Raw genomic sequence first — 26289 nt, 5'->3', positions numbered from 1 at the left:
ACATATACATACACACAAACTTACTGTCATTCAGTTTTTATTATGTTGTGCAATGTACTGCTGCCGCCACATAACAACAATATCCTGGTGATATTAAACCTGATGCGGATTCTGAAAAACATCCACACTTTGTACAAATACCCCACTACCCACTAATGTTTAAGATCCACTGTCTTGTATGTGGTGATAATAACTACCCAGAACAAACCAAAATATCATTAATTTTCTCTCTCTCCCCCCCCTTGTCCCTGAGCAATCACCAAATCACTATCTGTGATGACCTTCCTTACAAATAGTAAAAATCCCATTTCCAGAAAAGTTGGGATATTTTCCAAAATGCAATAAAAACAAAAGTCTGTGATATGTTAATTCACGTGAACCTTTATTTAACTGACAAAAGTACAAAGAAAAGATTTTCAATAGTTTTACTGACCAACTTAATTGTATTTTGTAAATATACACAAATTTAGAATTTGATGGCTGCAACACACTCAACAAAAGTTGGGACAGAGTTAAAATAAGATTGAAAAGTGCACAGAATATTCAAGTAACACCGGTTTGGAAGACTCCACATTAAGCAGGCTAATTGGTAGCAGGTGAGGTATCATGACTGGGTATAAAAGTAGCATCCATCAAAGGCTCAGTCTTTGCGAGCAAGGATGGGTTGTGGCTCACCCCTTTGTGCCAAAATTTGTGAGAGAATTGTTAGTCAGTTCAAAAGGAACATTTCCCAACGCAAGATTGCAGAGAATTTAGGTCTTTCAACATCTACAGTACATAATATTGTGAAAAGATTCAGAGAATTCAGAGACATCTCAGTGCGTAAAGGGTAAGGTCAGAAACCACTGTTGAATGCGTGTGATCTTCGAGCCCTCAGGCAGCACTGCCTAAGAAACCGTCATGCTACTGTGACAATTATAGCCACCTGGGCTTGGGAGTACTTCGGAAAACCATTGTCACTTAACACAGCCCGTCGCTGCATCCAGAAATGCAACTAGAAACTGTATTACGCAAGGAGGAAGCCATACATCAACTCTATGCAGAAATGCCGGTGAGTTCTCTGGGCCCGAGCTCATCTCAGATGAACCAAAAGACTGTAGAACTGTGTGCTGTGATCAGATGAGTCCACATTTCAGCTAGTTTTCGGAAAAAACGGGTGTCGAGTTCTCCGTGCCAAAGATGAAAATAACTATCCTGATTGTTATCAGCAAAAGGTGCAAAAGCCAGCATCTGTGATGGTATGGGGGTGCATCAGTGCCCATGGCATGGGTGAGTTGCATGTATGTGAAGGTACCATTGATTCTGAGGCGTATATTAGGATTTTAGAGAGACATATGTTGCCATCAAGGCAACGTCTCTTCCCGGGACATCCATGCTTATTTCAGCAGGACAATGCCAGACCACATTCTGCATGGCTACAGCAGCATGGCTTTGTAGACACAGAGTGCATGTGCTTGACTGGCCTGCTGCCAGTCCAGATCTACCTCCTAATGAAAATGTATGGCGCATCATGAAGAGCAGAATCAGACAACGGAGACCACAGATTGTTGAGCAGCTGAAGTCTTAGATCAAGCAAGAATGGACAAAATTTCCAATTGCAAATCTACTACAATTAGTATCCTCAGTTCCAAAACGATTAAAAAGTTTTATTAAAAAGGTGATGTAACACAATGGTAAACTTGCCTCTGTCCCAACTTTTGTTGAGTGTGTTGCAGCCATCAAATTCTAAATTTGTGTATATTTACAAAATACAATTAAGTTGGTCAGTAAAACTATCGAAAATCTTTTCTTTGTACTTTTGTCAGTTAAATAAAGGTTCACTTGAATTAACATATCACAGATTTTTGTTTTTATTGCATTTTGGAAAATATCCCAACTTTTCTGGAAATGGGGTTTGTATATTAACATTTACCTTATAGCTTTAAAGAAGAACAGGCAGCATTATTAATTAAACAGTAATCTAGCTTAACAAACCAAGAGGGGGAAGGAGTGAAAATGAAACAAGGACATAAAGATGTGATAAAGCAGAGAAGCCCTGCAAACCCTGTATTATGGGATAGACTGGATGGCCATTCATCAGCTCAAACTGATTGAGAAATCAGGCAACGTAAGCAGTTTGGTTTACCTTCCAATTCAGACTTCAGGTAAAATAAATATTTCAATGGCCTCATTTTAAAAGGTATGCTAACTTTTGGGTGGTGGGTTGGAGATACATTTCTACCAAAGGAGCTGTAAGGCACTCTTTCACTCCACCAGCCTGCAGGTCACCCTTGGACAAGGTGTAGCATTTGCTTAGCCACCCACCCCTAATCAGGGTCACGTGAAGCCATGGGAGCAGGTGGTGGATGGTCATTTGAGCAGCCAGTGCATATCATAAGTACTGGTTATGTGACCACTGACACCAAGCAAACAATCTCTGAAAGATATTGATAATGCCTGGGGTCACCTGTCTTGTAAAGACACTGCCCAGAAGAAGACAATGTCAAACAACTTCTGTAGAAAAATTTGCCAAGAGATAATCATGGCCATGGAAAGATCAATGATTACCCACATCAAATGATATGGCACGTAACAAGTAAGTGCTAATTTTAATTTTTATTTAATTGTATTTCCTAAGAAAGTGATGATAGGAACCTTTAAACTCAGCAGAGTAAATTTTTCGGCACTAATAGCCAGATCTGTCATTAAGTGAGACAGCTACTGATTATCAACCCTATTCCATTTCCCTAGATACCATTTGCTCCCTAGATACCATTTATTTTTAATACAGAAGAAAACACTGTTTTAAAGTCCTTTATATCACAGAACAAGCACCCCAGTCCATCTTTGTGGCATCTTTCAACTCCTTCAGATCAGTGAGCAAAAGCACATCTTCAGATTAAGAGTACAATGTCCTTCAAATCAAAAATCATAGAACTCTACAACACAGTACAGCCCATTTGGCCCACGATGTTGTGCTGACTTTTTAAATCTATTCCTAGATCAATGTAAACCTTCCTTCACACATAGCCCTTCATTTTTCTTTCATCCATGAGCTGTCCCCAATGTATCTGCCTCTATCACCCAAATACTTGGCAATTAGTGAAATTCATCTTTGTCACATTTAATTTTTTTGTTGAAATATCTGCTTGTCATTCCCCATCTTTCAAGCTTTTCTCTTTTTTTTAAGTCAGTAAACTGGTGTTTACTTCCCTCTATTAGATGTCAGTGCTCAAATTTAATAGTCAAATTTCTAGAATATACTTTGCTGTCCTCAAGTAATTAGATTTTGGCAAGCTAGAAATATTAAGGTGATGAAGCATTATCTTAATAAATTAAATACCTGATTGGTTGCATTGAATTGAATTGATTACTTACTTATATCCTTCATATAAGTAATCCTTTTTATCTGCAATTTGAGAAGGATAAGGGCAGCTCGGAGGTGTCAGTGTTGCAGATGAACAGGGGAAACTATGGAGCCATGAGGGAAGAGCTGGCCAAAGTTCACTGGACGGATAGCCTAGCAGAAAAGACAGTAGAACAGCAATGGCAAGTATTCTTGGGAATAATGCACAAGGTGCAAAATCAGTTCATCCCCCAGAGAAGGAAGGATTCAAAGGGGGGAAAGGGGCCACAGTGGTTGACAAAGGAAGTCAGAGATTGCATAGCATTAAAAAAAAGGAAGTATGACAGAGCTAAAGTGAGTGGGAGGACAGATGATTGGGAAGTTTTTAAGAAACAATAGAACTTAACTAAAAAGGCAATACAGGGAGAAAAAATGAGGTACGAATGCAAACTAGCCAGGAATATAAAGGAAGATAGCAAAAGCTTTTTTAGGTATGTGAAGAGAAAGAAGATAGTTAAGAACAATGTTGGGCCCTTGAAGAATGAATTGGGTGAAATTATTATGGGAAACAGAGAAATGGCAGAAGAATTTAATGTACTTTAGATCTGTATTCACTAAGGAAGACACAAACAATCTCCCAAATGTATGGATGGGCCAAGGACATAGGGTAACAGAGGAAATGAAACAGATTGACATTAGGAAGGAAACGGTGATGAGAAGACTGATGGGACTGAAGGCTGACAAATCCCCCCCAGATGGTCTGCATCCTAGAGTACTAAAGGAGGTGGCCCTGGAAATTGTGGATGCATTGGTAATCATTTTCCAATGTTCCTTAGATTCAGGATCAGTTCCTGAGGATTGGAGAATGGCTAATGTTATCCCACTTTTTAAGAAAGGAGGGAGGGAGAAAACAGAGAACTATTGACTGTCAGCCTGACACCGGTGGTGGGGAAGATGCTAGAGTCCATTATTAAGGATGAAATAGTGGCATATCTAGATAGCAGTGATAGGATTGGGACGAGCCAGCATGGATTTACCAAGGGTAAATCATGCTTGACTAACCTGTTGGAGTTTTTCGAGGATGTAACCAGGAAGTTAGATGGGGGAAGATCCAGTGGATGTAGTGTACCTCGATTTTCAGAAGGCATTTGATAAGGTCCCACATAGAAGATTGGTGGGTAAAATCAAAGCTCAGGGCATCGGGGGGAAGGCATTGACATGGATAGAAAACTGGTTGGCAGATAGAAAGCAAAGGGTAGTGGTGAATGGGTGTCTCTCGGAATGGCAGGTGGTGACTAGTGGGGTGCCACAGGGCTCGGTATTGGGACCACAGCTGTTTACAATTTACGTCAACGATTTAGATGAAGGCATTGAGAATAACATCAGCAAGTTTGCTGATGATACTAAGCTGGGTGGCAGTGTGACACGTGATGAGGATGTTAGGAGAATTCAGGGTGACTTGGATAGGCTGGGTGAGTGGGCAGATACTTGGCAGATGACGTTTAATGTGAATAAGTGTGAGGTTATCCACTTTGGGAGTAAGAACAGGAAGGCAGATTATTATCTGAATGGTGTAGAGTTAGGTAAGGGAGAAATACAAAGAGATCTAGGAGTCCTTGTTCATCAGTCACTGAAGGTGAATGAGCAAGTGCAGCAGGCAATGAAGAAGGCTAATGGAATGTTGGCCTTTATTACAAAGGGAATTGAGTACAAGAGCAAGGAAATCCTCTTGCATTTGTACAGAGCCCTGGTGAGACCACACCTGGAGTATTGTGTACAGTTTTGGTCTCCAGGGTTAAGGAAGGACATCCTGGCTGCAGAGGAAGTGCAGCGTAGATTCACGAGGTTAATACCTGGGATGTCTGGACTGTCTTACGCAGAGAAGTTAGAGAGACTGGGCTTGTACACGCTGGAATTAAGGAGATTGAGAGGAGATCTGATTGAAACATATAAGATTATTAAGGGATTGGACAAGATAGAGGCAGGAAATATGTTCCAGATGCTGGGAGAGTCCAGTACCAGAGGGCATGGTTTGAGAATAAGGGGTAGGTCATTTAGGACAGAGTTAAGGAAAAACTTCTTCTCCCAGAGAGTTGTGGGGGTCTGGAATGCACTGCCTCGGAAGGTAGTGGAGGCCAATTCTCTGGATGCTTTCAAGAAGGAGCTAAATAGGTATCTCATGGATATGGGAATCAAGGGATATGGGGACAAGGCAGGAACCGGGTATTGATAGTAGATGATCAGCCATGATCCCAAAATGGCGGTGCAGGCTCAAAGGGCTGAATGGTCTACTTCTGCACCTATTGTCTATATACTTAAGGAGTAAAAATCTTTGTCACATCTGTCTAAATATGCAATTTATAGTAACTTATAATATGTACATCAGGAGAGTCAATATAGCATAGAAATACAATTGTATCAGCATGAATTAATCAGTCTGATGGCCTGGTGGAAGAAGCTGTCCTGGAGCCCGTTGGTCCGGCTTTTATGCTGCAGTACTGTTTCCCGGATGGTAGCAGCTGGAACAGTTTGTGACTTGGGTCCCCAATGATCCTTTGGGCCTTTTACACACCTGTCTTTGTAAATATTCCAAATAGTGGGAAGTTCACATCTACAAATGCGCTGGGCTGTCCGCACCACTCTCTGTAGAGTCATGTGATCGAGTGAAGTACAGTTCCCATACCAGGCAGTGATGCAGCCAGTCAGGGCCCTCTCAATTGTGCCCCTATAGAAAGTTCTTAAGATTTGGGCCATACCAAACTTCTTCAACTATCTGAGGTGAAAGAGGTAGTGTTGTGCTTTTTTCACCACACAGCTGGTGTGTACGGACCATGTGAGATCCTCGCTGATGTGTTCATCCTCTCAACACCACATTCACTGACAGAAACACCAAAGTTCAAGCTTATAAAAAGTGGTGAATACAGCCCAGTCCATCACAGGAAAAGCCCTCCCCACTATTGAGCACACATACAAGGAGTGTTGCCACAAGAAAGCAACATCCATCGTCAGGCCATGCTCTCTTCTCGCTGCCACCATCAGCCTTAGGTCCCACACCACCAGGTTCAGGAACAGCTATCACCACTCAACCATCAGGCTCCTGAATCAGGTGGGTAACTTCACTCACCTCATCACTAAACTGATTCGACAAACTACAGACTAACTCTCAAGGACTCTACAACTCATGTTCTGAGGAATATTTATTATTTGCACAGTTTGTCTTTTTCACATTGGTTGTTTGTCAGTTTTGTGTAGTTTTTCATTCATTCTATTGTATTTCTTGGTATTATTGTGAAAACAAATTTCTGCAGCATTCATGGACTCAGAGCCTCAAGCAGCAGTATCACCTGTTGACAGCCCCCGGGGAGAAGAGGTGGAGCCCACCGGAGGCAGTGTGGCACGGCTCCCAGGCTGCAGTTGTTGCTGTCCGGTGCCCTTCACCCCCTCCTCCAAGCATTCACTCAGCAGAACACAAGCTGTACTGTGGTTGACTGCAGATTTCTGTGGCGTTTGTGGCCTTAGCATCTGGACTATTATTTTGCATAGCTATATTTTACTAATATCATACTTGTGCCTGCTATCTTGTATATGCTACTGTGTTTTACACCTTGGCCCTGAGTAATGCTGTCTTATTTGGCTATATTTAGGGGTATTCATGTATGGTTGAATGACAATTAAACTTGAACTGCATGCCTGCAAGAAAATTAATCTCAAGGTAGCATACAATGACAGATATGTACTTTGTTAATAAATTTACTTTGAATGCTGATATGTTAAAAGTTCATCACTGTACAGGATTTACTTATCAATCTGCTTCAGAATGGCTGGAACTGATAATCATAATTGCCACAATGACAGGCTAGTGATAACAGTTCCATTGAGAAATCTCTTTCCTATTATCATGACTGGAACTTGAACACAGATCCATATGTTATTGCACACAGTTCTGGTCACCCCACTATAGGAAGGATGTTGAGGCTTTGGAGAGGGTGCAGAAGAGGTTCACCAGGGTGTTGCCTGGTTTAGAGGGGATGAGAGGCTGAATAAACTCTGGTTGTTTTCCCTGGAGCACCCGAGGCTGAGGGGGTTCTGATAGAGGTTTATTTGTTATGAGTGGCATAGATAGAGCTGACAGAGAGCATGCATAATGCCAGAGGGCATGCATTAAAGGTGAGAGGGTGTAGTTTCCCCTTGTCATATGATTTCTAAATGGGCGTTGAACCTATGAACACACACACACACACACACACACACATATATATATATATATATAAAAAAAACTGTCATTCAGTTTTTTTCCTATCATTATGTATTGCAGTGTACTGCTGTTGCAAAGACAACTACAAAATGCAGGTCATATTAAACCTGATTCTGATTGAGGTGTACAAGATAAGAGTCACAGATTGGGTGGACAGCCAGAGACACTTTCCCAAGGTAGAAACGGCTAATATAGGGTGACTGGAGGGAAGTATGGGGGGTGGGGGGGGCAATGACAGAGGTAGGTGTTTTTACAGGGCGTGATGAGTGCTTGGAATGTGCTGCCAGGGGTGCTTGTACAGGCAGGTTCATTAGGGATCCGCTGAAACGAGCAGTCAACGTTTCGGGCCGAGACCCTTTGTCAGGACTGAAGGAGGAGGGGGCAGGGGGCCCCATAAAGAAGGTGCGGGGAGGGTGGAAGGTGTCTGGTGAAAAACCAATCAGAGGAAAGATCAAGGGGTGGGGCAGGGGAAGCAGGGAGGGGATAGACAGGAAAGGTGAAGAAAGAATGTAAGGGGAAAGCACTATGAGTAGTAGAAGAAGGCAGAATCATGAGAGAGGTGATAGGCTTCACATTCCCATTTGGATATGTCCAAACATGGCCTCCTCTACCGCCATGATGAGGCCAAACTCAGGTTGGAGGAGCAACACCTCATATACTTTCTGGGTAGTCCCCAGCCCCTTGGTATGAACATCGAATTCTCCAACTTCTGGTAATTCCCTCCCTCTCCTTTCTCCCATCCCACTTTCACTCTGTCTCCTCTTCTAGCTGCCTATCACCTCTCATGACTCTGCCTCCTTCTACTACCCATAGTGCTTTCCCCTTAGATTCCTTCTTCACCTCTCCTGCCTAACCCCTCCCTGCTTCCCCTCCCCTTGATCTTTCCTTTGATTAGTTTTTCACCAGACACCTTCCACCCTCCCCCCACCTTCTTTATAGAGCCCCTCCCCCCTCCTTCTTCAGTCCTGACTGCTCATTTCAACGGATGCTGCCCGACCTGCTGAGTTCCTCCAGTTTGTTTGTACGTGTTGATTTGACCACAGCATCTGCAGTGTGTGTTAAGTTCATTAGGGACTTTTAAGATACTCTTGTCTAGGCACATGGATGAAAGAAAGTTGGAGAGCTATGTGGGAAGGAACAGTTAGATCAGGGGCTCCCAACCTTTTTTTATGCATGTACTCTTACCATTATCTGAGGGAACCCCAGGTTGGGTATGCTTGCATTAGCTTGATCTTGCAGTAGGTTAAGGGGTAGACACAACAGTGTGGGCAGAAGGGCTGGTACTGTGCTGTACTGTACGTTCTAATGCAACTTTATTGCCATTCAACCATATACATGTATACTACCAAACGAAACGTTTCTCCAGACCAAGGTGCACAACACAGTGCATACAACTCACACACACAACACAAAATAATATTACCACAAATAAATTAACAAGTAATAAGGTGCATATATGAGTTAAAAGTAATCAGTCTAACAAGACCTGGGTGGTAGCCAGGAGGGATCATTGACAATGCTTATGGCTCTGCACAGGCAGTGCTCTTGATAAATATCTTTAATGGGCTGGAGGAAAGACCCTGATGATCCTCTCAGCAGTCCTCACAATCGTCTCGATGCCTTGCAACTCCCATACCAGACGGTGATGCAGCTGGTCTGGTCACTCTTGACACTGCTCCTGCAGAAGTTGGTTAAATACCTCAATCTCCTCCAAAAGTGGAGACACTGCTGCGCTTTCTTGACCAAAGGTAATGGTGTTGAGGAATCAGGTGAGATATGATGTGATTAAATTTTATATAATAAATAGTTAGAGACTTACCATTTCTGGACAAGATGTCATCCCAGACTGGGCAAACTCCATAATAAACTGAAGCAGAAACATCTGATCTTTCTGAAATCTGTTCTACGTTGTTCTGTAAACTACTGACATTTACAGCCTCTGGCAAGTCTGACAATGGTGACTCATCTGGAGGGTTCACTCCTACATCATATCCAAAATGGTCATCTTTGTCAGTACAGGTATCGGCAGGTGAATGGGCAGTTTCCGAACACGTTATGGAGCTGCCGTCAGATCCAGTAGCAGAACTGCTTGACAAAGCAGAGTATTCTTCAGGTTTTGTTGAGCTGCTGGCCGGCTCAGGCGGTTGGTTTGCTACTGCTCCTCCCAGGCTTTCCAGCAAAGCCTGAGCTAATTTCTTCTCAAAAATTAGACGAGTTGTTGATGTTATAGGTCCACAGTTCAGCCCTGCTCCAAGAATTTCTTGCCTGAGTTCAGCAGGGGTAAGTTGCCTCAGTCTACTCAAAATTGCTTCCATCCTGCTTTACCTGAGGGAAAGAAACACAAGCAACTCCCATTAAACAAATAAATTTAATAATGTCAGGTTTATTTTATAGAATGTAGTACAAGCCCTTGTTGTGCTGATCTTTTAACCTACTCCAAGATCAATCAAACCCTTCCCTCCTAAATAACCCTCCTTTTTTCTATCATCCATGTGCCTATCCCTATTTGTCTCTATCAAACAACACACACAAAATGCTGGTGGAACACAGCAGGTCCAGCAGCATCTATAGGGAGAAGCAATGTCGACGTTTCGGGCCGAGACCCTTCGAAGGACTAACTGAAAGGACAGATACTAAGAGATTTGAAAGTAGTGGGGGGAGGGGGAAATGCGAAATGATAGTAGACTGGAGGGGGTGGGATGAAGCTAAGAGCTGGAAAGGTGATTGGTGAAAGTGATACAGAGCTGGAGAAGGGAAAGGATCATGGGATGGGAGGCCTCGAGAGAAAGGCGGAGGGGGGGCACCATAGGGAGATGGAGAACAGGCAGGGTGATGGGCAGAGAGAGAAAAAAGAACAACTAAGTATGTCAGGGATGGGGTAAGAAGGGGAGGGGGGCATTACCAGAAGTTAGAGAAGTCAATGTTCATGCCATCAGGTTGGGAGCTACCCAGCCGGTGTATAAGGTGTTGTTCCTCCAACCTGAGTGTGGATTCATCTTGACAGTAGAGGAGGCCATGGATAGAAATATCAGAATGGAAATGGGACATGGAATTAAAATGTGTAGCCACTGGGAGATCCTGCTTTCTCTGGCGGACCAAGTGTAGGTGTTCAGTGAAACGGTCTCCCAGTCTGCATCGGGTCTCACCAATATATAAAAGGCCACACCGGGAGCACCAGACGCAGTATACCACACCAGCCGACTCAACAGGATTAGAGAAAGCAAGATCTCCCAGTCCCCACACATTTTAATTCCACGTCCCATTCCCATTCTGATGTGTCTATCCATGGCCTCCTCTACTGTCAAGATGAATCCACATTCAGGTTGGAGGAACAACACCTTATATACCGGCTGGGTAGCCTCCAACCTGATGGCGTGAACATTGACTTCTCTAACTTCCGTTAATGCCCCTCCTCCTCTTCTTACCCCATCCCTGACATACTTAGTTGTTAGTTTTTTTCTCTCTCTCTGTCCATCACTCTGCTTGTTCTCCATCTCCCTCTGGTGCACCCCCCCTTTCTTTCTCCCGAGGCCTCCCATCCCATGATCCTTTCCCTTCTCCAGCTCTGTATCACTTTCACCAATCACCTTTCCAGCTCTTAGCTTCATCCCACCCCCTCCGGTCTTCTCCTATCATTTCGCATTTCCCCCTCCCCCCTCTACTTTCAAATCTCTTACTATCTTTCCTTTCAGTTAGTCCTGACGAAGGGTCTCGGGCCGAAACTTCTACAGTGCTTCTCCCTATAGATGCTGACTGGCCTGCTGTGTTCCACCAGCATTTTGTGTGTGTTGTTTGAATTTCCACCATCTGCAGATTTCCTCGTGTCGTCTCTATCAACATCCCTGGCAGCACTATACATGCGCCAACCAGTCTGTGTTTAAATAAACTTACTCTGTCATTCCCCTATAAATGTTCCTATAACCACCTTTAAATTATGCACATATTAGCTCTTTCCACCCTGGAACAACTTCTCTGGCTGTCCACTCCATCTATCCCTCTTACCTCATCCTCCTTCGCTCCGAAGTTAAAAGTCCTACCTCACTCATAACACACTCTCCTCCACTTCCTCAGGAGTTTGCGAAGACATCTGAAACTCTGACAAACTGAGAGAGCGTATTGACCTGTTGCATCACATTTTGGCAAGGAAACACCAATGCCATTGAATGGAAAATCCTACAGAAAGTAGTGAATACAGCCCACTCTATCACAGGTAAAGCCCTCAATGCCAATGAACACATCTACACAAAGTGTTGTGGCAGGAAAGCAGCATCCATCATCAGGGACCCCCACCATCCAAGTCATATTCTCTTCTTGCTGCTGCCATCAGAAAAAAGATACAGGAGCCTCAGGACTCGCACCATCTGGTTCAGGAAGTTATTACCCTCAAACACCAGGCTCTCGAACCAAAGGGGATAACTTCATTTCTCTAACCTCTGGATTTATTTTCAAGAACTCTTCATCTCATGTTCTCGATATTTATTAATTTATCAATTTATTTTTCTTTTTATATTTGTACAGTCCGTGTCTTCTGCACACCTGTTGAATGCCCAAGATGCTGTTCATTGATTCTATTATGGATTTATTGAGTATGCCTGTGAAACATGAATCTCTGGGTTGTAAATGGTGACCTACACATACCTTGATAATAAATTAACTTTGAATACTACTCCAGGCAGGATTCTAGCAAAACACGTCTGCACCCTCATATAGGAATGATTGATCACAGTGTAATTGTAAAACTCCTCCAAAATAACCACAACCTTGTCGTGGTTCAGAGGCATACGTGCCCCAGACAGCTACACTGGCTAGAGTTAAGGCTTTATGCATTGGCTCTTGTTAGGGTCACCCATGCCAAACAGTTCAAAGGGTAGAGGCCAAACAAAGAGTGAAGGTCCTCCAGGTTTGAGGGATCAGCTCAGGGCTAACAACCTTGACTGGTCAACCAAAATTGTTACGGAAACAACAATGAAGAATCCTTCTACATCTGAGTACAATGGTATTCCTGAGTCTCCATCCGGGATTTGCATAACTGACAGTAGTGAAAACTGAGAGGAACCTACTGACATGACGAAGGAAGCCCAAAATAGCACCAGAGATGGAGAACCTTCATTGCTGCCCTGAATGCCTGCCATGTTACAGGGAGTAACACATAACTATAAAACTACCAATTTTTTTGCATAGTATAAAATAACCCCCAGTAGTGTAGTGGTTAGCACAATGCTAATACAGCTTGGGGCGTCTGAGTCCAGAGTTCAATTCCAGCATCCTCTGTAAGTAAGATTGTGCATTGCTTCCCATGACCACATGGGATTTCTCTGGATGCTCTGGTTTCCTCCCAAGTCAAAGACATACCCGTTGGTAGGTTAATTGGTCATTGTAAATTGTCCCGTGATTAGGCTGGGCTTAAATTGATGGACCGCTGGGCGGTGTGGCTCAAAGAGCTGAAAGGGCCTGTTCTGTGCTGCATCTCAATAAATACAGTCCTTATCCGCGGGGGTTTGGTTCCGGGACCCCCTGCGGATACCAAAAAACGCTGATGCTCAAGTCCCTTATTTAACCTGTCTCAGTGCGGGTGGACTTTAGGACCTGGGGGAGCTCCAGACCTACTGCCCGCAGCTGCTGAATCCGCAGTGTTTCTGTTCCGTTGACGGAAAACAATCACCATTGAAAATAAAGTGAAAATAATAGAGTGAGTGGAAAGAGGTGAAACACCATCAGTCATTGGAAAAGCACTAGGGTACAGTTGGTCAACGATCGGAACAACTTAAAAGAATAAAATGAGAATAATGGAGCATGTGAAAGACCCTGACCTGATGAAAGCTACAATTACTACTAAGCAACGCAGTGGTTTAATTGTTGAAATGCATACGTTTCTTAAGTCTTTTATATGCATAGAAAGGTAAAATATATACTATATACTAAGACAAACGTTTGACTAACTGACGCTAAATAATACCGGATGTACCTGTTCCAACTTATGTACAAATCCAACTTAAAGACTGCCTGTACTTAAATCATCTCTAGATTACTTATAATACCTAATACAATGTAAATGCTATGTAAATAGTTGTTATATTGTATTGTTTAGGGAATAATGACGAGAAAAAAAGACTGTACATGCTCAAACAACGAGTGCTGGAGAGAGAACTTCCAGGTTTTCCCGATCCGCAGTTGGCTGAATCTGCGCATGTGGAATCCGCTGATAAGGAGATTGTAAACAAAGGTAAATAATGCACCCTATGCTGCACCTACAGCTGCAACCCTATCCACATTCCCAAACTCCAGAGTTCCTGACTCCAATCACACCCCCGGTCTACATTGCATGCCATCTCTGGCCGTAATACTAGCCAAATTATCAGTCTGTTACTTTAAGTTACCTTTAAAACACTGGTGGTTACAGGACTTGGGAATAAAATATAAGGCAGATGTTATTTCACATGTATGTAAAGAATAAACATGGTAACTGGCAAAAGTAAAACCCATCGTGGTTCACAGCTCCAGCTGCACATGATTGAACTGTCACTAGTGTGAGACATCAAATGCAATCTGTCTTATAGCAAACAGATTTCCATTCACACCACAGGAGGGCACTGGAGGAACGCTGTATGTTTACTGACACCGGTGGCCGACCTGGCAAATATCCATGGATAACAAGTCAGCAGATAATGAGGACTAGGTACACTTTGCTGACCAGATGTTTGACAAGACAATTCAATTAATTACCTTCTGTTTCATAACTGCTATAGTATGACCTCTTACTGGAATTAACTCAGTCCAACATTCAACATTATGTGCCATGACACACAATATGGGCGATCATGGTTTCATGACCATGATTGTTCTTGGCAATTTTTTTCTACAAAAGTAGTTTGCCATTGCCTTCTTCTGGGCAGTGTCTTTTCAAGACAGGTGACCCCAGGTTTTGATGGTGACCCAACCAATTCCAATATTCTTCAGAGATTGTCTGCCTGGTGTCAGTGGTCACATAACCAGGACTTGTGTATGTACCAGCTGCTCAAATGACCAACCACCACCTGCTCCCTTGTCTGGAATGGGATACACCTCGCCCAAGGGTGACCTGCTGGCTAGCGGAGGGGAGGAAAGCCTTACACCTTATTTGGTAGAGACATATTTCCATCCCACCAAAGCTCATCATTTTACATTAAAGAATGCCAGAAGAGGCATGTGTCTATTCTCAATTAATCAGAAAGCAGAGACACGTTTCGTCTAAGACAGGGGTCGGCAACCCGCGGCTCCGGAGCTGCATGCGGCTCTTTCATCTCTGTGCTGCGGCTCCCCATGGTTTGTTAGTTTTTGAAATGTAATTCGAAATTTGAAGATTATGGTGATCTTGTACAATCTAAATAAAACGTTGTGGCGACCCCATTTCCTGGCACATCCGACCCGGCTCACAATTAGCCACCGTTCCGGCTAAGGGAGATAGCCTACGGGGGTTTGTGAGTACATGTCTTTTGGAGCATCCGCGCCCACGGGGGGCGGGTTGAGGGAGGCTTTAAAGCAAGGCTGTTTAGTTCGAATAAAGTTATCTTTGACTGCAGTGTCGTTATCTTAGCGCTGCGTGTAGCACACCGCCACGTGTTTTTTATTGCTATTAATATACGTCACCACTACCAATCCCTGACACCCGCCAGTGCGCGATTTCTTTTAATTTTTCGATCGAAGGTAGGCTAACTATGGAGTAACCTTCAACCCAACGTCTTTTTTTCAGAGTTCAAAATGTTTTTGTTGCATGCAGAAATGTAATTTCGTTTTCTCTGCAGGAGTTCATCAATTTCATAAATGTAACGCATTATAGTTTGTTTATACATAGCATAAAGGCAAAAAAAACCCGTTGTATGCAGTGTTATTTCACTTTAAATGTCAAACGGGTTTTGTGGCTCCCAGTGTTTTCTTTTCTGTGGGAAATGGGTCCAAATGGCTCTTTCAGTGGTAATGGTTGCCGACCCCTGGTCTAAGAGGACCACAACCTGGTCATGGTTTGGAGGCTTACGTGCCTCGATGACCCGGAGAGCTATAGTTGCAAGAAAAAGTTTGTGAACCCTTTGCAATTACCTGGTTAATTATTCATAAAATGTGGTCTAAGTCACTGTAATAGACAAACACAATCTGACTAAACTAATACCATACAGTTGTACATTTCATATCTTTATTGAACACATTGTTTAATCATTCACAGTCCTGTCTGAAAAAACATTGTAAATCTTTATACTTAATGACTGGTAGAACTTCCTGCAGCTGCTAATCAGATGTGCACAACAGTGAGGAGGAATTTTAGAACATTCCTCCAAACAAAACTGTTTCAGTTCATCAATATTTCTGGGATACCTTGCATGAACAGCCCTCTTCAGGTCATGCCACGGCATCTCAATTGGGTTAAAGTCTAGACTCTGACTTGGCCATTTCAAAACACAAATTTTCTTTTTTTTTAAAACATTCTTGTGTTTTGGATCATTGTCTTACAGCATCATCTAACTTCTATTAAGCTTCAGATGATGGACTGTTAACTTGGCACTCTCCTGTAAAATATCTTGACACAATTTTGAATTCATTGTTCCCTCAATGATTGCAAGCTGTCCAGGCCCAAAGCAGCAAAGCAGCTCAAAACCATGATGCTCCTTTCACCGTGCTCGACTGTGGGGATGAGGTTTTGGTGTTGGTGTGCAATGCACACTTTGCTCAAAACACAGCAGTGTGCATTTCTGCCAGAAAGTTCAACTTTTGTCTCATCTGTTCATAGAAGTGCTTTGGAACATCCAGGTAGTCTTTTGTAAATTGAGAACTGCCAGTTTTGACTTGTAAAGAAGCTTGTGAGGCAGTGAAACTAATGACCCAAACATGTTCAGTGTTTTTTTTTGGAGAGCAGTGGTTTCCTCCATGGTGTCCCTCCATGAACAGAGACTTCAGCAAGTTCTAGAGATTTCTACAGGTCTTTTGCTGTTACTCATGGGATCTTTCTCACCTCCTTCAGCATTGCACATTGTGTTCTTGGTGTGACCTTAGCAAAACGCCCGCTGCTAGGGAGAGTAGTAACAGTACTGAATTTCCTCCATTTGTAGACAATTTCTCTTACTGTGGACTGATGAACACTCAGGTCTTTAGAAATCCTTTGCAGCCTTTTTCAGCTTCATGCACCTCTACAATTCTTCCAAGGTTCTCTGAAAGTTGTTTTGATGGAGGCATGTGCAACAGTCAGTAACCTGACTTTCTGAGTCTTTGTGTGGCACCTCTACAACCCACACTTCCAATCTCATCTCATTGATTGGAACACCTGACTCAATAGCTTCAGTAGAAGGCATTACCCCAGAGGTTTGCATATTTTTTTAAACCTAAACTGTGATTGTTTAAATGGTGCACTCAGTATTGAGGAGAAGAAGTACATAGTTTGTGTTATTAGTTTCGGCAGATTGTGTTTGTCTATTGTAATGACTTAGATGATGATCAGACCATATTTTATTAGTACAGAAAACCAGGCATTTATAAAGCTTTAACAAGCTTTCTCTTGCAACTGTATGTTGGCTGCAGTTAGGGCCTTGTGGTTTGGTTCCTGGTAGGGTCACCCATGCCAAACAGGTCAAAGGGTAGAGGTGTGGTCCACCAGTCTTCCAGATTCAGGTGTTCAGCTCAGGGCTAACAAGTCTGACTCGTAAAATAAAATTGTTATGGAAAAAGCAATGAAGAATCCTTCTACATCTGAGTGTAAAGATATTACTGAGTCTCCATTTTGGGACATGTGACTGATGATAGTGAAAACCAAGAGGAAACTACTGACACGATGAAGGAAGCCCTGAACACTGCAGGGCCTTCACTGCTGCTCTAAACACCAGCAGTATAACAGGCAGTAAGTACTGAGACAGGCTTAGAGTTTTAATACACAACACGCATCTCGCATAGTATAAGACCATAAGACACAGGAGCAGAATTAGGCCATTTGGCCCATCAAGGGTGATCCTTTTCTCCCCTCCTCAGCCCCACTCCCAGTACGGCCGTCTCCCCATAACCTTTGATGCCATGTCCAATCCAGAACCTATCAATCTCTGTCTTAAATACACCCAATGACCTATCCTCCACAGCTGCCTGTGGTAACAAATTCCATAAGTTCACCACCCTCTGGCTCAAGATATTTCTCTGCATCTGTTTTACATGCACGCCCCTCTATTCTGAGGCCGTGCCCTCTTGTCCTAGACTCCTCCACCATGGGAAACATCTTTTCCACATCTACTCTGTCTAGACCTACCAACATTCAAAAGGTTTCAATGAGATTCCCAGCTCATCCTTCTAAATTCCAGCAAATACAGACTCAGAGCTATCAAACATTTCTCATATAACCCTTTCATTCCCAGAATCATCCTTGTGAACCTCCTCTGAATCCTCTCCAATGCCAGCATATCTTTTCTTAGATGAGGAGCCCAAAACTGTTTATAATACACAAGGTGAGGCCTCACCAGTGCCTTGTAAAGCCTCAGCATCACATCCCTGCTCTTGTATTCTAGACGTCTTGAAATGAAAGTTAACATTGCATTTACCTTCCTCACCACTGACTCTAACTGCAAGTTAACCTTTAGGACAGGGATAGCCAACCTGTGACGCATTGGATGATTAGAAGTGGCACATTGCACCCCAGTGATAATTATAAAAAAGTAACCCTAATCATGCAAAAGGTATTAAGCAAAAACCAATTTGTAGAGAAAAAAAATCTGTAACAGGAATTAAGTAGCTTAGAGTTAGAAATGGGTTTCACTGAGAATAAATCTAAAACTTAGCAATTACTTTTAGCGATTTTATTATTTTGTGCACATCTTTTGGTGAATGTTAACTTCTTTCACATTAATCTGTTTTCAATTTTTAAAAAATGTTCGATGAGTCAAACTAGGAAAAAAGGACTTCTGTTCTGCAATCGTTCTGTAACTGTTCAATACACGTTTGATACTTGTTTGATCCTGAGGCGCCAGGCATCTGCACCAGTGCTGCATCGCAGGTTTTTGCCATCAGTTTACAATTGACACTCGTGAGTAACAGAGTTGTGCTTTGTTCGTCTACTGTGAACATCTGCAGTTTTGTACTTTTTCAAAAATTAAGCCTTGTTTTTACATTCAGTTATCCATCACAGTTCAAAAGAAAATGAGCAAAGGAAAAGCAGAAAGTGTTAGTAAGCGTGAATTCAATGAACAGTGGGAAAATCAGTTCTTATTAACAGCGGGTCTGTCAGGAAAACTGTTGTGCATTGTTTCAGAAAATACTTTCTCACATAATAGAAGACATGATCTTAATAGACACTATAAAACATAACATCAGACTGAAACAGAAGGAAAACTGAAGCTAGTGCTTGGATCTGAGTTATGGAATGAATATGTGATGAAGAAAAGGGAAGAAATGAAAAGAAGACTAAATATATTTGTTAAAAGTCTCATTAAGGTTTATCTTGTTTTTATATTAAATCAACATATCATGTAAAATGCTAAATATGTCTATATTAACATATTTTTACAAGAATTGTATGGGGGTACAAGAATTGTATGGTGCATCTGAACTCGCGCATGTAAAAATTGACGCATGGAATGTAAAAGGTTGGCCACCCCTGCTTCAGGGTGTTCTGCACAAGGACTCCCAAATCTCTTTGCATCTCAGATTTTTGGATTTTCTCCCTGCTTAGAAAATAGTCTGCACATTTATTTCTAATACCAAAGTGTACGACCACGCATTTTCCAACACCATGTTTCATTTGCTACTTTCTTGACCATTCTCCAAATTTGCCTATGTCCTCCTGTAGCCGACCTGTTTCGTCGACACTACCTGCCCCTCCAGCAATCTTTGTATCATCTGCAAACTTGGCAACACAGCCATTCCATCATCTAAAACATTGATATACAGCATAAAAAGCAATCTCTCTGGAACACCACTAATTACTGGCAGTCAACCAGAATATTATATCCATTTCAAAAGTAAGTCTGTCTTGCACTTTTAGATCAGTTCCCTTTCAAAGCCTACTACCTTTAGTGAATATCAGTGAAAACCAATTCTCCCCTTGACATATGATTTTGCATTAAGCCATGGATCCAACATTCAGTCTTGCTTTCTACAGTATTTGATAGATGTATTAATTAAGTGTACTGTCTTGAGACCTGGAGAGGAATATGGGTAATTGCTCCCATTTCAGTTCACTGTCCAATAACTGCTATTGAAAGTCTGTGTACAAACCCTTTGTAAAAACATAAGTGACATCAGCTTTAAAATCTCCACTGTCAGCTCGCATGGAAAAGATTTAAGGTCACAGTTGTTGAAGTGTGAAAAAGAACAAATTGCGCAAACTGCAAAAATGAATGAATAAGACATAGAATATTAAACATCAAACCACAGTTTTGAAAGTCTAGGAATGTTCGGTTTAACTTAGCACTGTGTCATGTGTTGACTGCTGGCCACACAGCCAGTCTGTCCAGAGCAAAATCGCACAAAATGGCAATAAAGGAGTAAGCAAAAATCACAAACACATTTAACATGAACTGCAGAGGCCTCTAAAACTGAGACCAAGTCACAAACTGCGCCGATCAAACATTGCCCAAGACTCCTCCATCTTTCTCCAGCAACAGTGAGAGTGAAAGGGAGACTGTGCTGAACATCCGCTCGCCTTCCGCTCTTGCCCTCGTTGATTTCAATCTTGTTCGATGCTTTAATCAGCAAGTTGGTTGAGAAATGGAGTTATTCATGGGTTTGTGCACTGCCACTGAGTAGCACACTCTGTTCCCAATCTTGTCAAATTCCCTTGGGGACAGCAAAAGCTCAGTCAGCCCAAAACCACATTATCAAAAAGTAAATTACAGGCTCCAATCACACACAAATTAGTAGAAGTATATTTAAAAGGAGAAGTAGTAGTTTCATGAACTGGCTGAAAGACGTCACCATTGGTCACTGGCACCATCTTGCATGTGACAAATAAATCTAATCTCTAATCCTCTTATTGCATGACAGAATCTTTTCCATCCATCCGAAGGGAATGATGGAGCTACAATTTAAAACCATAGACAACACTGCAAACATTGCAACAGCCCCTCAGCAAAGCTCTGAAGTGCTGCCTAGATTGTGTGCTTCAAACTGCTTACTGGGTGATCCAAGATACACGAGAACAAGCATTACCTTGGATTCACTGGGAACTTACCAAGATCTTTACTTGTGACTGTCCTCCACCAGTCCATCATGGGTAAAGCCCTCCCCACCACTGAGTACGCTGTCATAGGAAAGCAGCATCCATCATCAGGGGACCCCACTACCTAGGTCGGGGGTCGGCAACCCGCGGCTCCGGAGCCACATGTGGCTCTTTTACGTCTGTGCTGCGGCTCCCTGTTGCTTTGGGAAATAATTGGTTGTGGCGACCCTTTTCCTGGCACATCCGAACCGACTCACAATAAGATAGCCTACGGGGGTTTGCGAGCACAGAGCTTTGGAGCCTCTGCAGGTTGAGGCAGGCTTAAAAGTGAGGCTGAAGATTTCGAATAAAGTTTTTTTCCTTCGACTGCAGTTACCGACTCCGTGTCGTAATTTTAGCGCTGCGTGTAGCACACCGCTACATGATCAGTATTTAATTAATATGTATTTTATGTTAGTTTGTTAGTTTTTGAAATGTAAATCTAAATTTGAAGATTATGGTGATCTTGTACAATCTAAATAAGACGTTGTGGCGACCCATTTCCTGACACATCCGAACCGGCTCACAATTAGCCAGCGTTCAGGCTAAGGGAGATAGCCTACGGGGGTTTGTGAGTACGTGTCTTTTGCAGCATCCACGCCCATGGGGGGGCGGGTTGAGGGAGGCTTAAAAGCAAGGCTGTTTAGTTCGAATAAAGCTATCTTTGACTGCAGTTTACTGACTGCGTGTAGCAACCGCTACAACGTGTTTTTATCGCTGGCTGTCCAGAGGGGAGGTGCTGAAACGCTTTGTCGCGCGTCTGGAAGAAGTGAAAACTTTCCTGGGCAGCAAAGGGCTCAACTTTCCTGAGCTGGAACAGCCAGAGTGGCTGGAAAAGCTACACTTCATGGTAGACATGACAGCGCACCTGAACACGCTGAACACAGCTCTTCAACGGGGTAAGGACGTACAGCCCTGCACATGTTGGAGGATGTTTTGCATTCGAGCGCAAGTTGACGTTGCTTGCCAGAGATTTACAGAAAGGCACATTGTCTCACTTCCCCAATTTGAGAGAGTTCAAACAATGTCACGACATGATAAATTCGGAGTATTTACATTCTGCAATCATCGCAATGCAAACATCGTTTGGGAAACGCTTCTGTGAGTTCAGAGAGGAAAAAAACACATTATCCTTCCCTGTCACTCCCCTAAGCATCGATCCATCCCTACTGAATACGACTGCATTGTCAGGTGTGAGTCAACCTGAAGAAGTATGATAAATATTTTAATTGCGTATTATTTTACGTATATTCATATGTTTTCATTGTTCAGTGAAATAGTCCTTTTATTTTTCAGGTTGACAGCTGGCTGACGTTATTTTTGGTTTGCTGCTGGCGGCAAATTTAAGTTTGGCGTTTTTCATAAATACAAGAAGGACTCAAATAGACGTTGAGTATTTTACTTAAAAGTAACCTTCAACCCAACGTCTTTTTTTCGGAGTTCAAAATGTTTTTGTTGCATGCAGAAATGTAATTTCGTTTTCTCTGCAGGAGTTCATCAATTTCATAAATGCAACACATTATAGTTTATTTATACATAGCATAAAGGCAAAACAAAACGTTGTATGCAGTGTTATTTCATTTTAAATGTCAAACGGGTTTTGCGGCTCCCAGTGTTTTCTTTTCTGTGGGAAACGGGTCCAAGTGGCTCTTTCAGTGGTAAAGGTTGCTGACCCCTGACCTAGGTCATGCTCTCTTCTCACTGCTACCATGAGGAACAAGGCACAGCAGTCTCAGGATTCACACCACCTGGTTCAGGAACAGTAAAAGTTACTACTCCTCAACCATCAGACTCGTGAACCAAAGGGGATAACTTCATTTGCCCCATCATTGAAATGTTCCCAGAAGCAATGGACCCACTTTCCAGGACTCTTTGTCTCATGCTCTCGATATTTATTACTTATTTATTTATTATTACTTTCTTTTTTATTTGTATACAGTCGGCCCTCCTTATCCGTGGGTTCCACATGCACGATCCTGCGGATCAGGAAAACCCAGAAGTTCTCTCTCCAGCACCTGTTGTTTAAGCATGTACAGACTTCTTTTTCTTGTCATTATTCCCTAAACTCAGCTAAGGCAGCTTATTGTGTCCTTGAGCAAGGCACTTAACCACACATTGCTCTACAACGACATCAGTGTATCGGCCCTTGAACATCGGTGGCGTGGAGAGGGGAGACTTGCAGCGTGGGCACGGCCAGTCTCCCATACAATCCTGCTCAGGCCTGCACCCTGGAAACTTTCCAAGGCGCAAATCCATGGTCTCTCAAGAATAACGGATGTCTAAAAAAATTCCCTATACAGTATATAACTATTTACATAGCATTTATATTGTATTAGGTATTATAAGTAACCTAGAGATGATTTAAAGTATACGGGGGATGTGCATAGGTTACCACGGGTCGGGAGTAAAAAAAAACGGAAGTTCTCTAAGTCGGAACAGGTATATCTGATATTATTTACCACCAGTTAGTCAAACGTTTGTCTTAGTATATAGTATATATTTTACCTTTCTATGCATATAAAACTTAAGAAACGTATGCATTTCAATAATTAAACGACTGCATTGCTTAGTGATAATTGTAGCTTTCAGTGGGGCAAACCTTCACATGCTCCATTATTGTCACTTTCTCCTTTAAAATTGTTCTGATCATTAACCGACTGTAGCCTAACACTTTTCCAATGACTGAAGGCATTTTACCTCTTTCCAATCACTTTATTATTTCCACTTTATTTTCAATCATGATAGTTCTCCTGAACAGAAACACTGCGGGCAGCGGGTCCTGAACTCTGTTGGGTCCTAAAGTCCACCACACTGAGACAGGTTAAATAAGGTCTGGAGTTCCACTGGGTCCTAAAGTCCACCGACTTGAACATCCGCGGGGGGGTGTCCCGGAACCAATCCCCCGCAGATAAGGAGGGCCGACTGTAGTTTGTTATCTTTTGCACACCAGTTCAACACCCAAGTTGGTGTGGTTTTCACTGATTCTATTATGGGTTTACTGAGGATGCCCTCAAGAAAATGAACCTCAGGGTGGTATATGGTGACATGTATGTACTTTGAACTTACTGGGAATATGGATTTAAGAGAAGTTTGGATAAGTACATGCATGGTAGGGGTATGGTCCAGGTACAGGTCGATAAGACTAGTCAGATTAGTTTGGCATGGACTGGGATGTGTTGTAATGCTGCATGACCAACAATCTAAGAGAGAAGTTCAAGAAATCGATGTTCATGCTATCAGGTTGGAGACTACCCAGACGGAATATAAAGTGTTATTCCTGCAACTTATCATCTCCACAGTACAGGAGGCTGTGGATATCGGAATGGGAATGGGAAATGGAATTAAAATGGGTGGCCACTAGGAGATCCCACTTTTTCTGGCGCACGGAGCTTAAGTGCTCAGCAAAGCTGTCACCCAATCTACATTGGTCTCACTGAATTACAGGAGGCCACACCAGGAGCTCTGAACACAGTACATGACCTCAAATGATTCACAGGTGAAGTGTTGCCTCACCTGGAAGGGGTCCTGAATGGTAGCAAGGGAGGTGTAGGGACAGGGGTAGAATTGGTTCCACTTGCAAGGATAAGTATAATACTATCAGGCTATTGTGTGGCAAACAAATTCGGTACAAAGTTCAAAGTAAATTTTATTATTAAAGTATATATATGTCACCATATACATCCTGAGATTCATTTTCCTGTGGGCATACACAATAAATCTATAGAATAATAACTATTACAGGATCAATGAAAGATCATCCAGAGTGCAAAAGACAATGAACTGTGCAAATGCAAATATAGAGAACATGAAATAATGAGATAGGGTCCTTAAAGTGGCATTGTCTCAATGGATGGGCAAGTGAGTGTAGTTATCCCCTTTTGTTCAAGAGTCTGATGGTTGAGTGGTGGTAACTGTTCCTGATCTGGTGGTGTGAGTCCTGAGACTCCTGTACCTTCTACCCGAGGGCAGCAGTGAGAAGCGAGCAATGGTCTGGGTGGTGGGAGTCTCTGATGATGGATGCTGCTTTCCTAGACAGTTTCATGCAGATGTGCTCAGTAGTCAGGAGGGCTTCATCTGTGATGTGTTGGGGAGAATCCACTAACTTTTGTAGGATTTTCCAAACTCTGTGATCTCACTAGAAGTTCTCAAAGCTATTAATAGGATCAGATAGGCTCATGTTTAAAGGCACCTAGAGGCAACATGTTGATAAGAAAGGGAGTGTGTCAAGAAGGGAGCTGCTCCTTATCGGTATTCATTCCGGAAAGCTCACCCTAAGAGAGGGACCAAAATCCTTGCTAGAACTGTTGGGGAGGTTTTAAACTAGGTTGGCAGGGGTTGGGAACCAGAGTGATAGGCCAGATGATGGAGTAGTTGGTATATAAACTGTGAGGAAAGACAAACAGTGGACAGGGTATGAAAGTGGTCAGATGGATGGGTTGGTACATATTCATTTTAACATGTGAAGTATCGAGAACAAGGGTGATGAAATTACCGATTGGAAGGAGTTTTATAAAGGACTTAGGAGAGCTAAAATCAGAATCAGGTTTAATATTACTGCCATATGATGTGAAATTTGTTAACTTTGCAGGAGCAGTACAATGCAATACATAATAATAAGAGAAAAATCTGAACTATATATAGTTAAATTAAATCAGTCATACAAATAATAGTAAATAAAAAAGTAGCGAGGTGGTGTTCATGGGCTCAACATTTACTCTGAAATCCAAAGGCAGTGAGGAAGAAGCTGTTGCTGAATTGTTCCGTGTGTGTCTTGAGGCTTCTGTCCCTCCTCCCTGATGGTAGCAATGAGGAGAGGACATGTCCTGGGTGATGGGGGTCCTTAATGATGGATGCCGCGTTTTAGAGATATCACTCATTGAAGATGTCCTGGGTACTATGGACACTAGTGCCCATGATGGAGCTGACTAAGTTTACAACTCTCTGCAGCTTACTTTGATCCTGTAAGTAGTGCCCCCCCCCCCCCCCCCATACCAGGCAGCCATGCAACCAATAAGAATCCTCTCCACATCTGTAGAAATCAGAGTGTTTTCGGTGACATACCAAATCTCCTCAAACTCCAAATGAAGGGAACATGAGAAGGCCTTGGTGAGTAGGTTTAAGGAAAAACCCAACACATTCTATGGCAGAGGCTGAGGGGTGCACTGATACAGGTTTATAAGATTATGAGATGCAGAGTTAGGGTAGACAGGCAGCAGCTTTTTCCCAGGATTGAAATATCTAACACCCCCTTGAGATGGGGTAATTTTAAAGGAGATGTGAGCTGTAGTTTTTTTTAAAACAGAGCGGTGGGTGTCTGGAATGTACTGCCTGAGGTGGTGGTAGAGGTAGGCACACAAGAGGTATTTAAGATATGTATGAATTTTAAGAGGTGTATGAATGTGAGGGAAATGGAAGAATATTTACATTGTGTAGCAGAGGGGATTAGTTTATTTAGCCTTTTGATTACTGGGGCCAGCTCCTGTGCTGTTCTGTTCTATGTATTGGAAGAAC

At 42.6% G+C, this 26289-nt stretch overlaps 1 protein-coding gene across 3 annotated transcripts in view; it reads right to left on the bottom strand.

Moving 5' to 3' along the window:
- ankle2 (ankyrin repeat and LEM domain containing 2) overlaps positions 1-26289 on the bottom strand; it is a 98943-nt gene that overhangs the window by 60763 nt on the left and 11891 nt on the right. For all 3 annotated transcript variants that reach the window (XM_059994640.1, XM_059994641.1, XM_059994642.1), the window contains exon 2: positions 9400-9905. In XM_059994640.1, the coding sequence (XP_059850623.1) occupies positions 9400-9895 (496 nt within the window). In that variant the 5' untranslated portion in view covers positions 9896-9905. The remainder of the gene's footprint in view (positions 1-9399; positions 9906-26289) is intronic.

Source organism: Hypanus sabinus, chromosome 18 (assembly GCF_030144855.1).
Source record: "Hypanus sabinus isolate sHypSab1 chromosome 18, sHypSab1.hap1, whole genome shotgun sequence".
Classification (NCBI taxonomy): domain Eukaryota; kingdom Metazoa; phylum Chordata; class Chondrichthyes; order Myliobatiformes; family Dasyatidae; genus Hypanus; species Hypanus sabinus.
The sequence above is the reverse complement of the archived record's forward strand: the minus strand, read 5'-3'. Positions and strand labels throughout refer to the sequence as shown.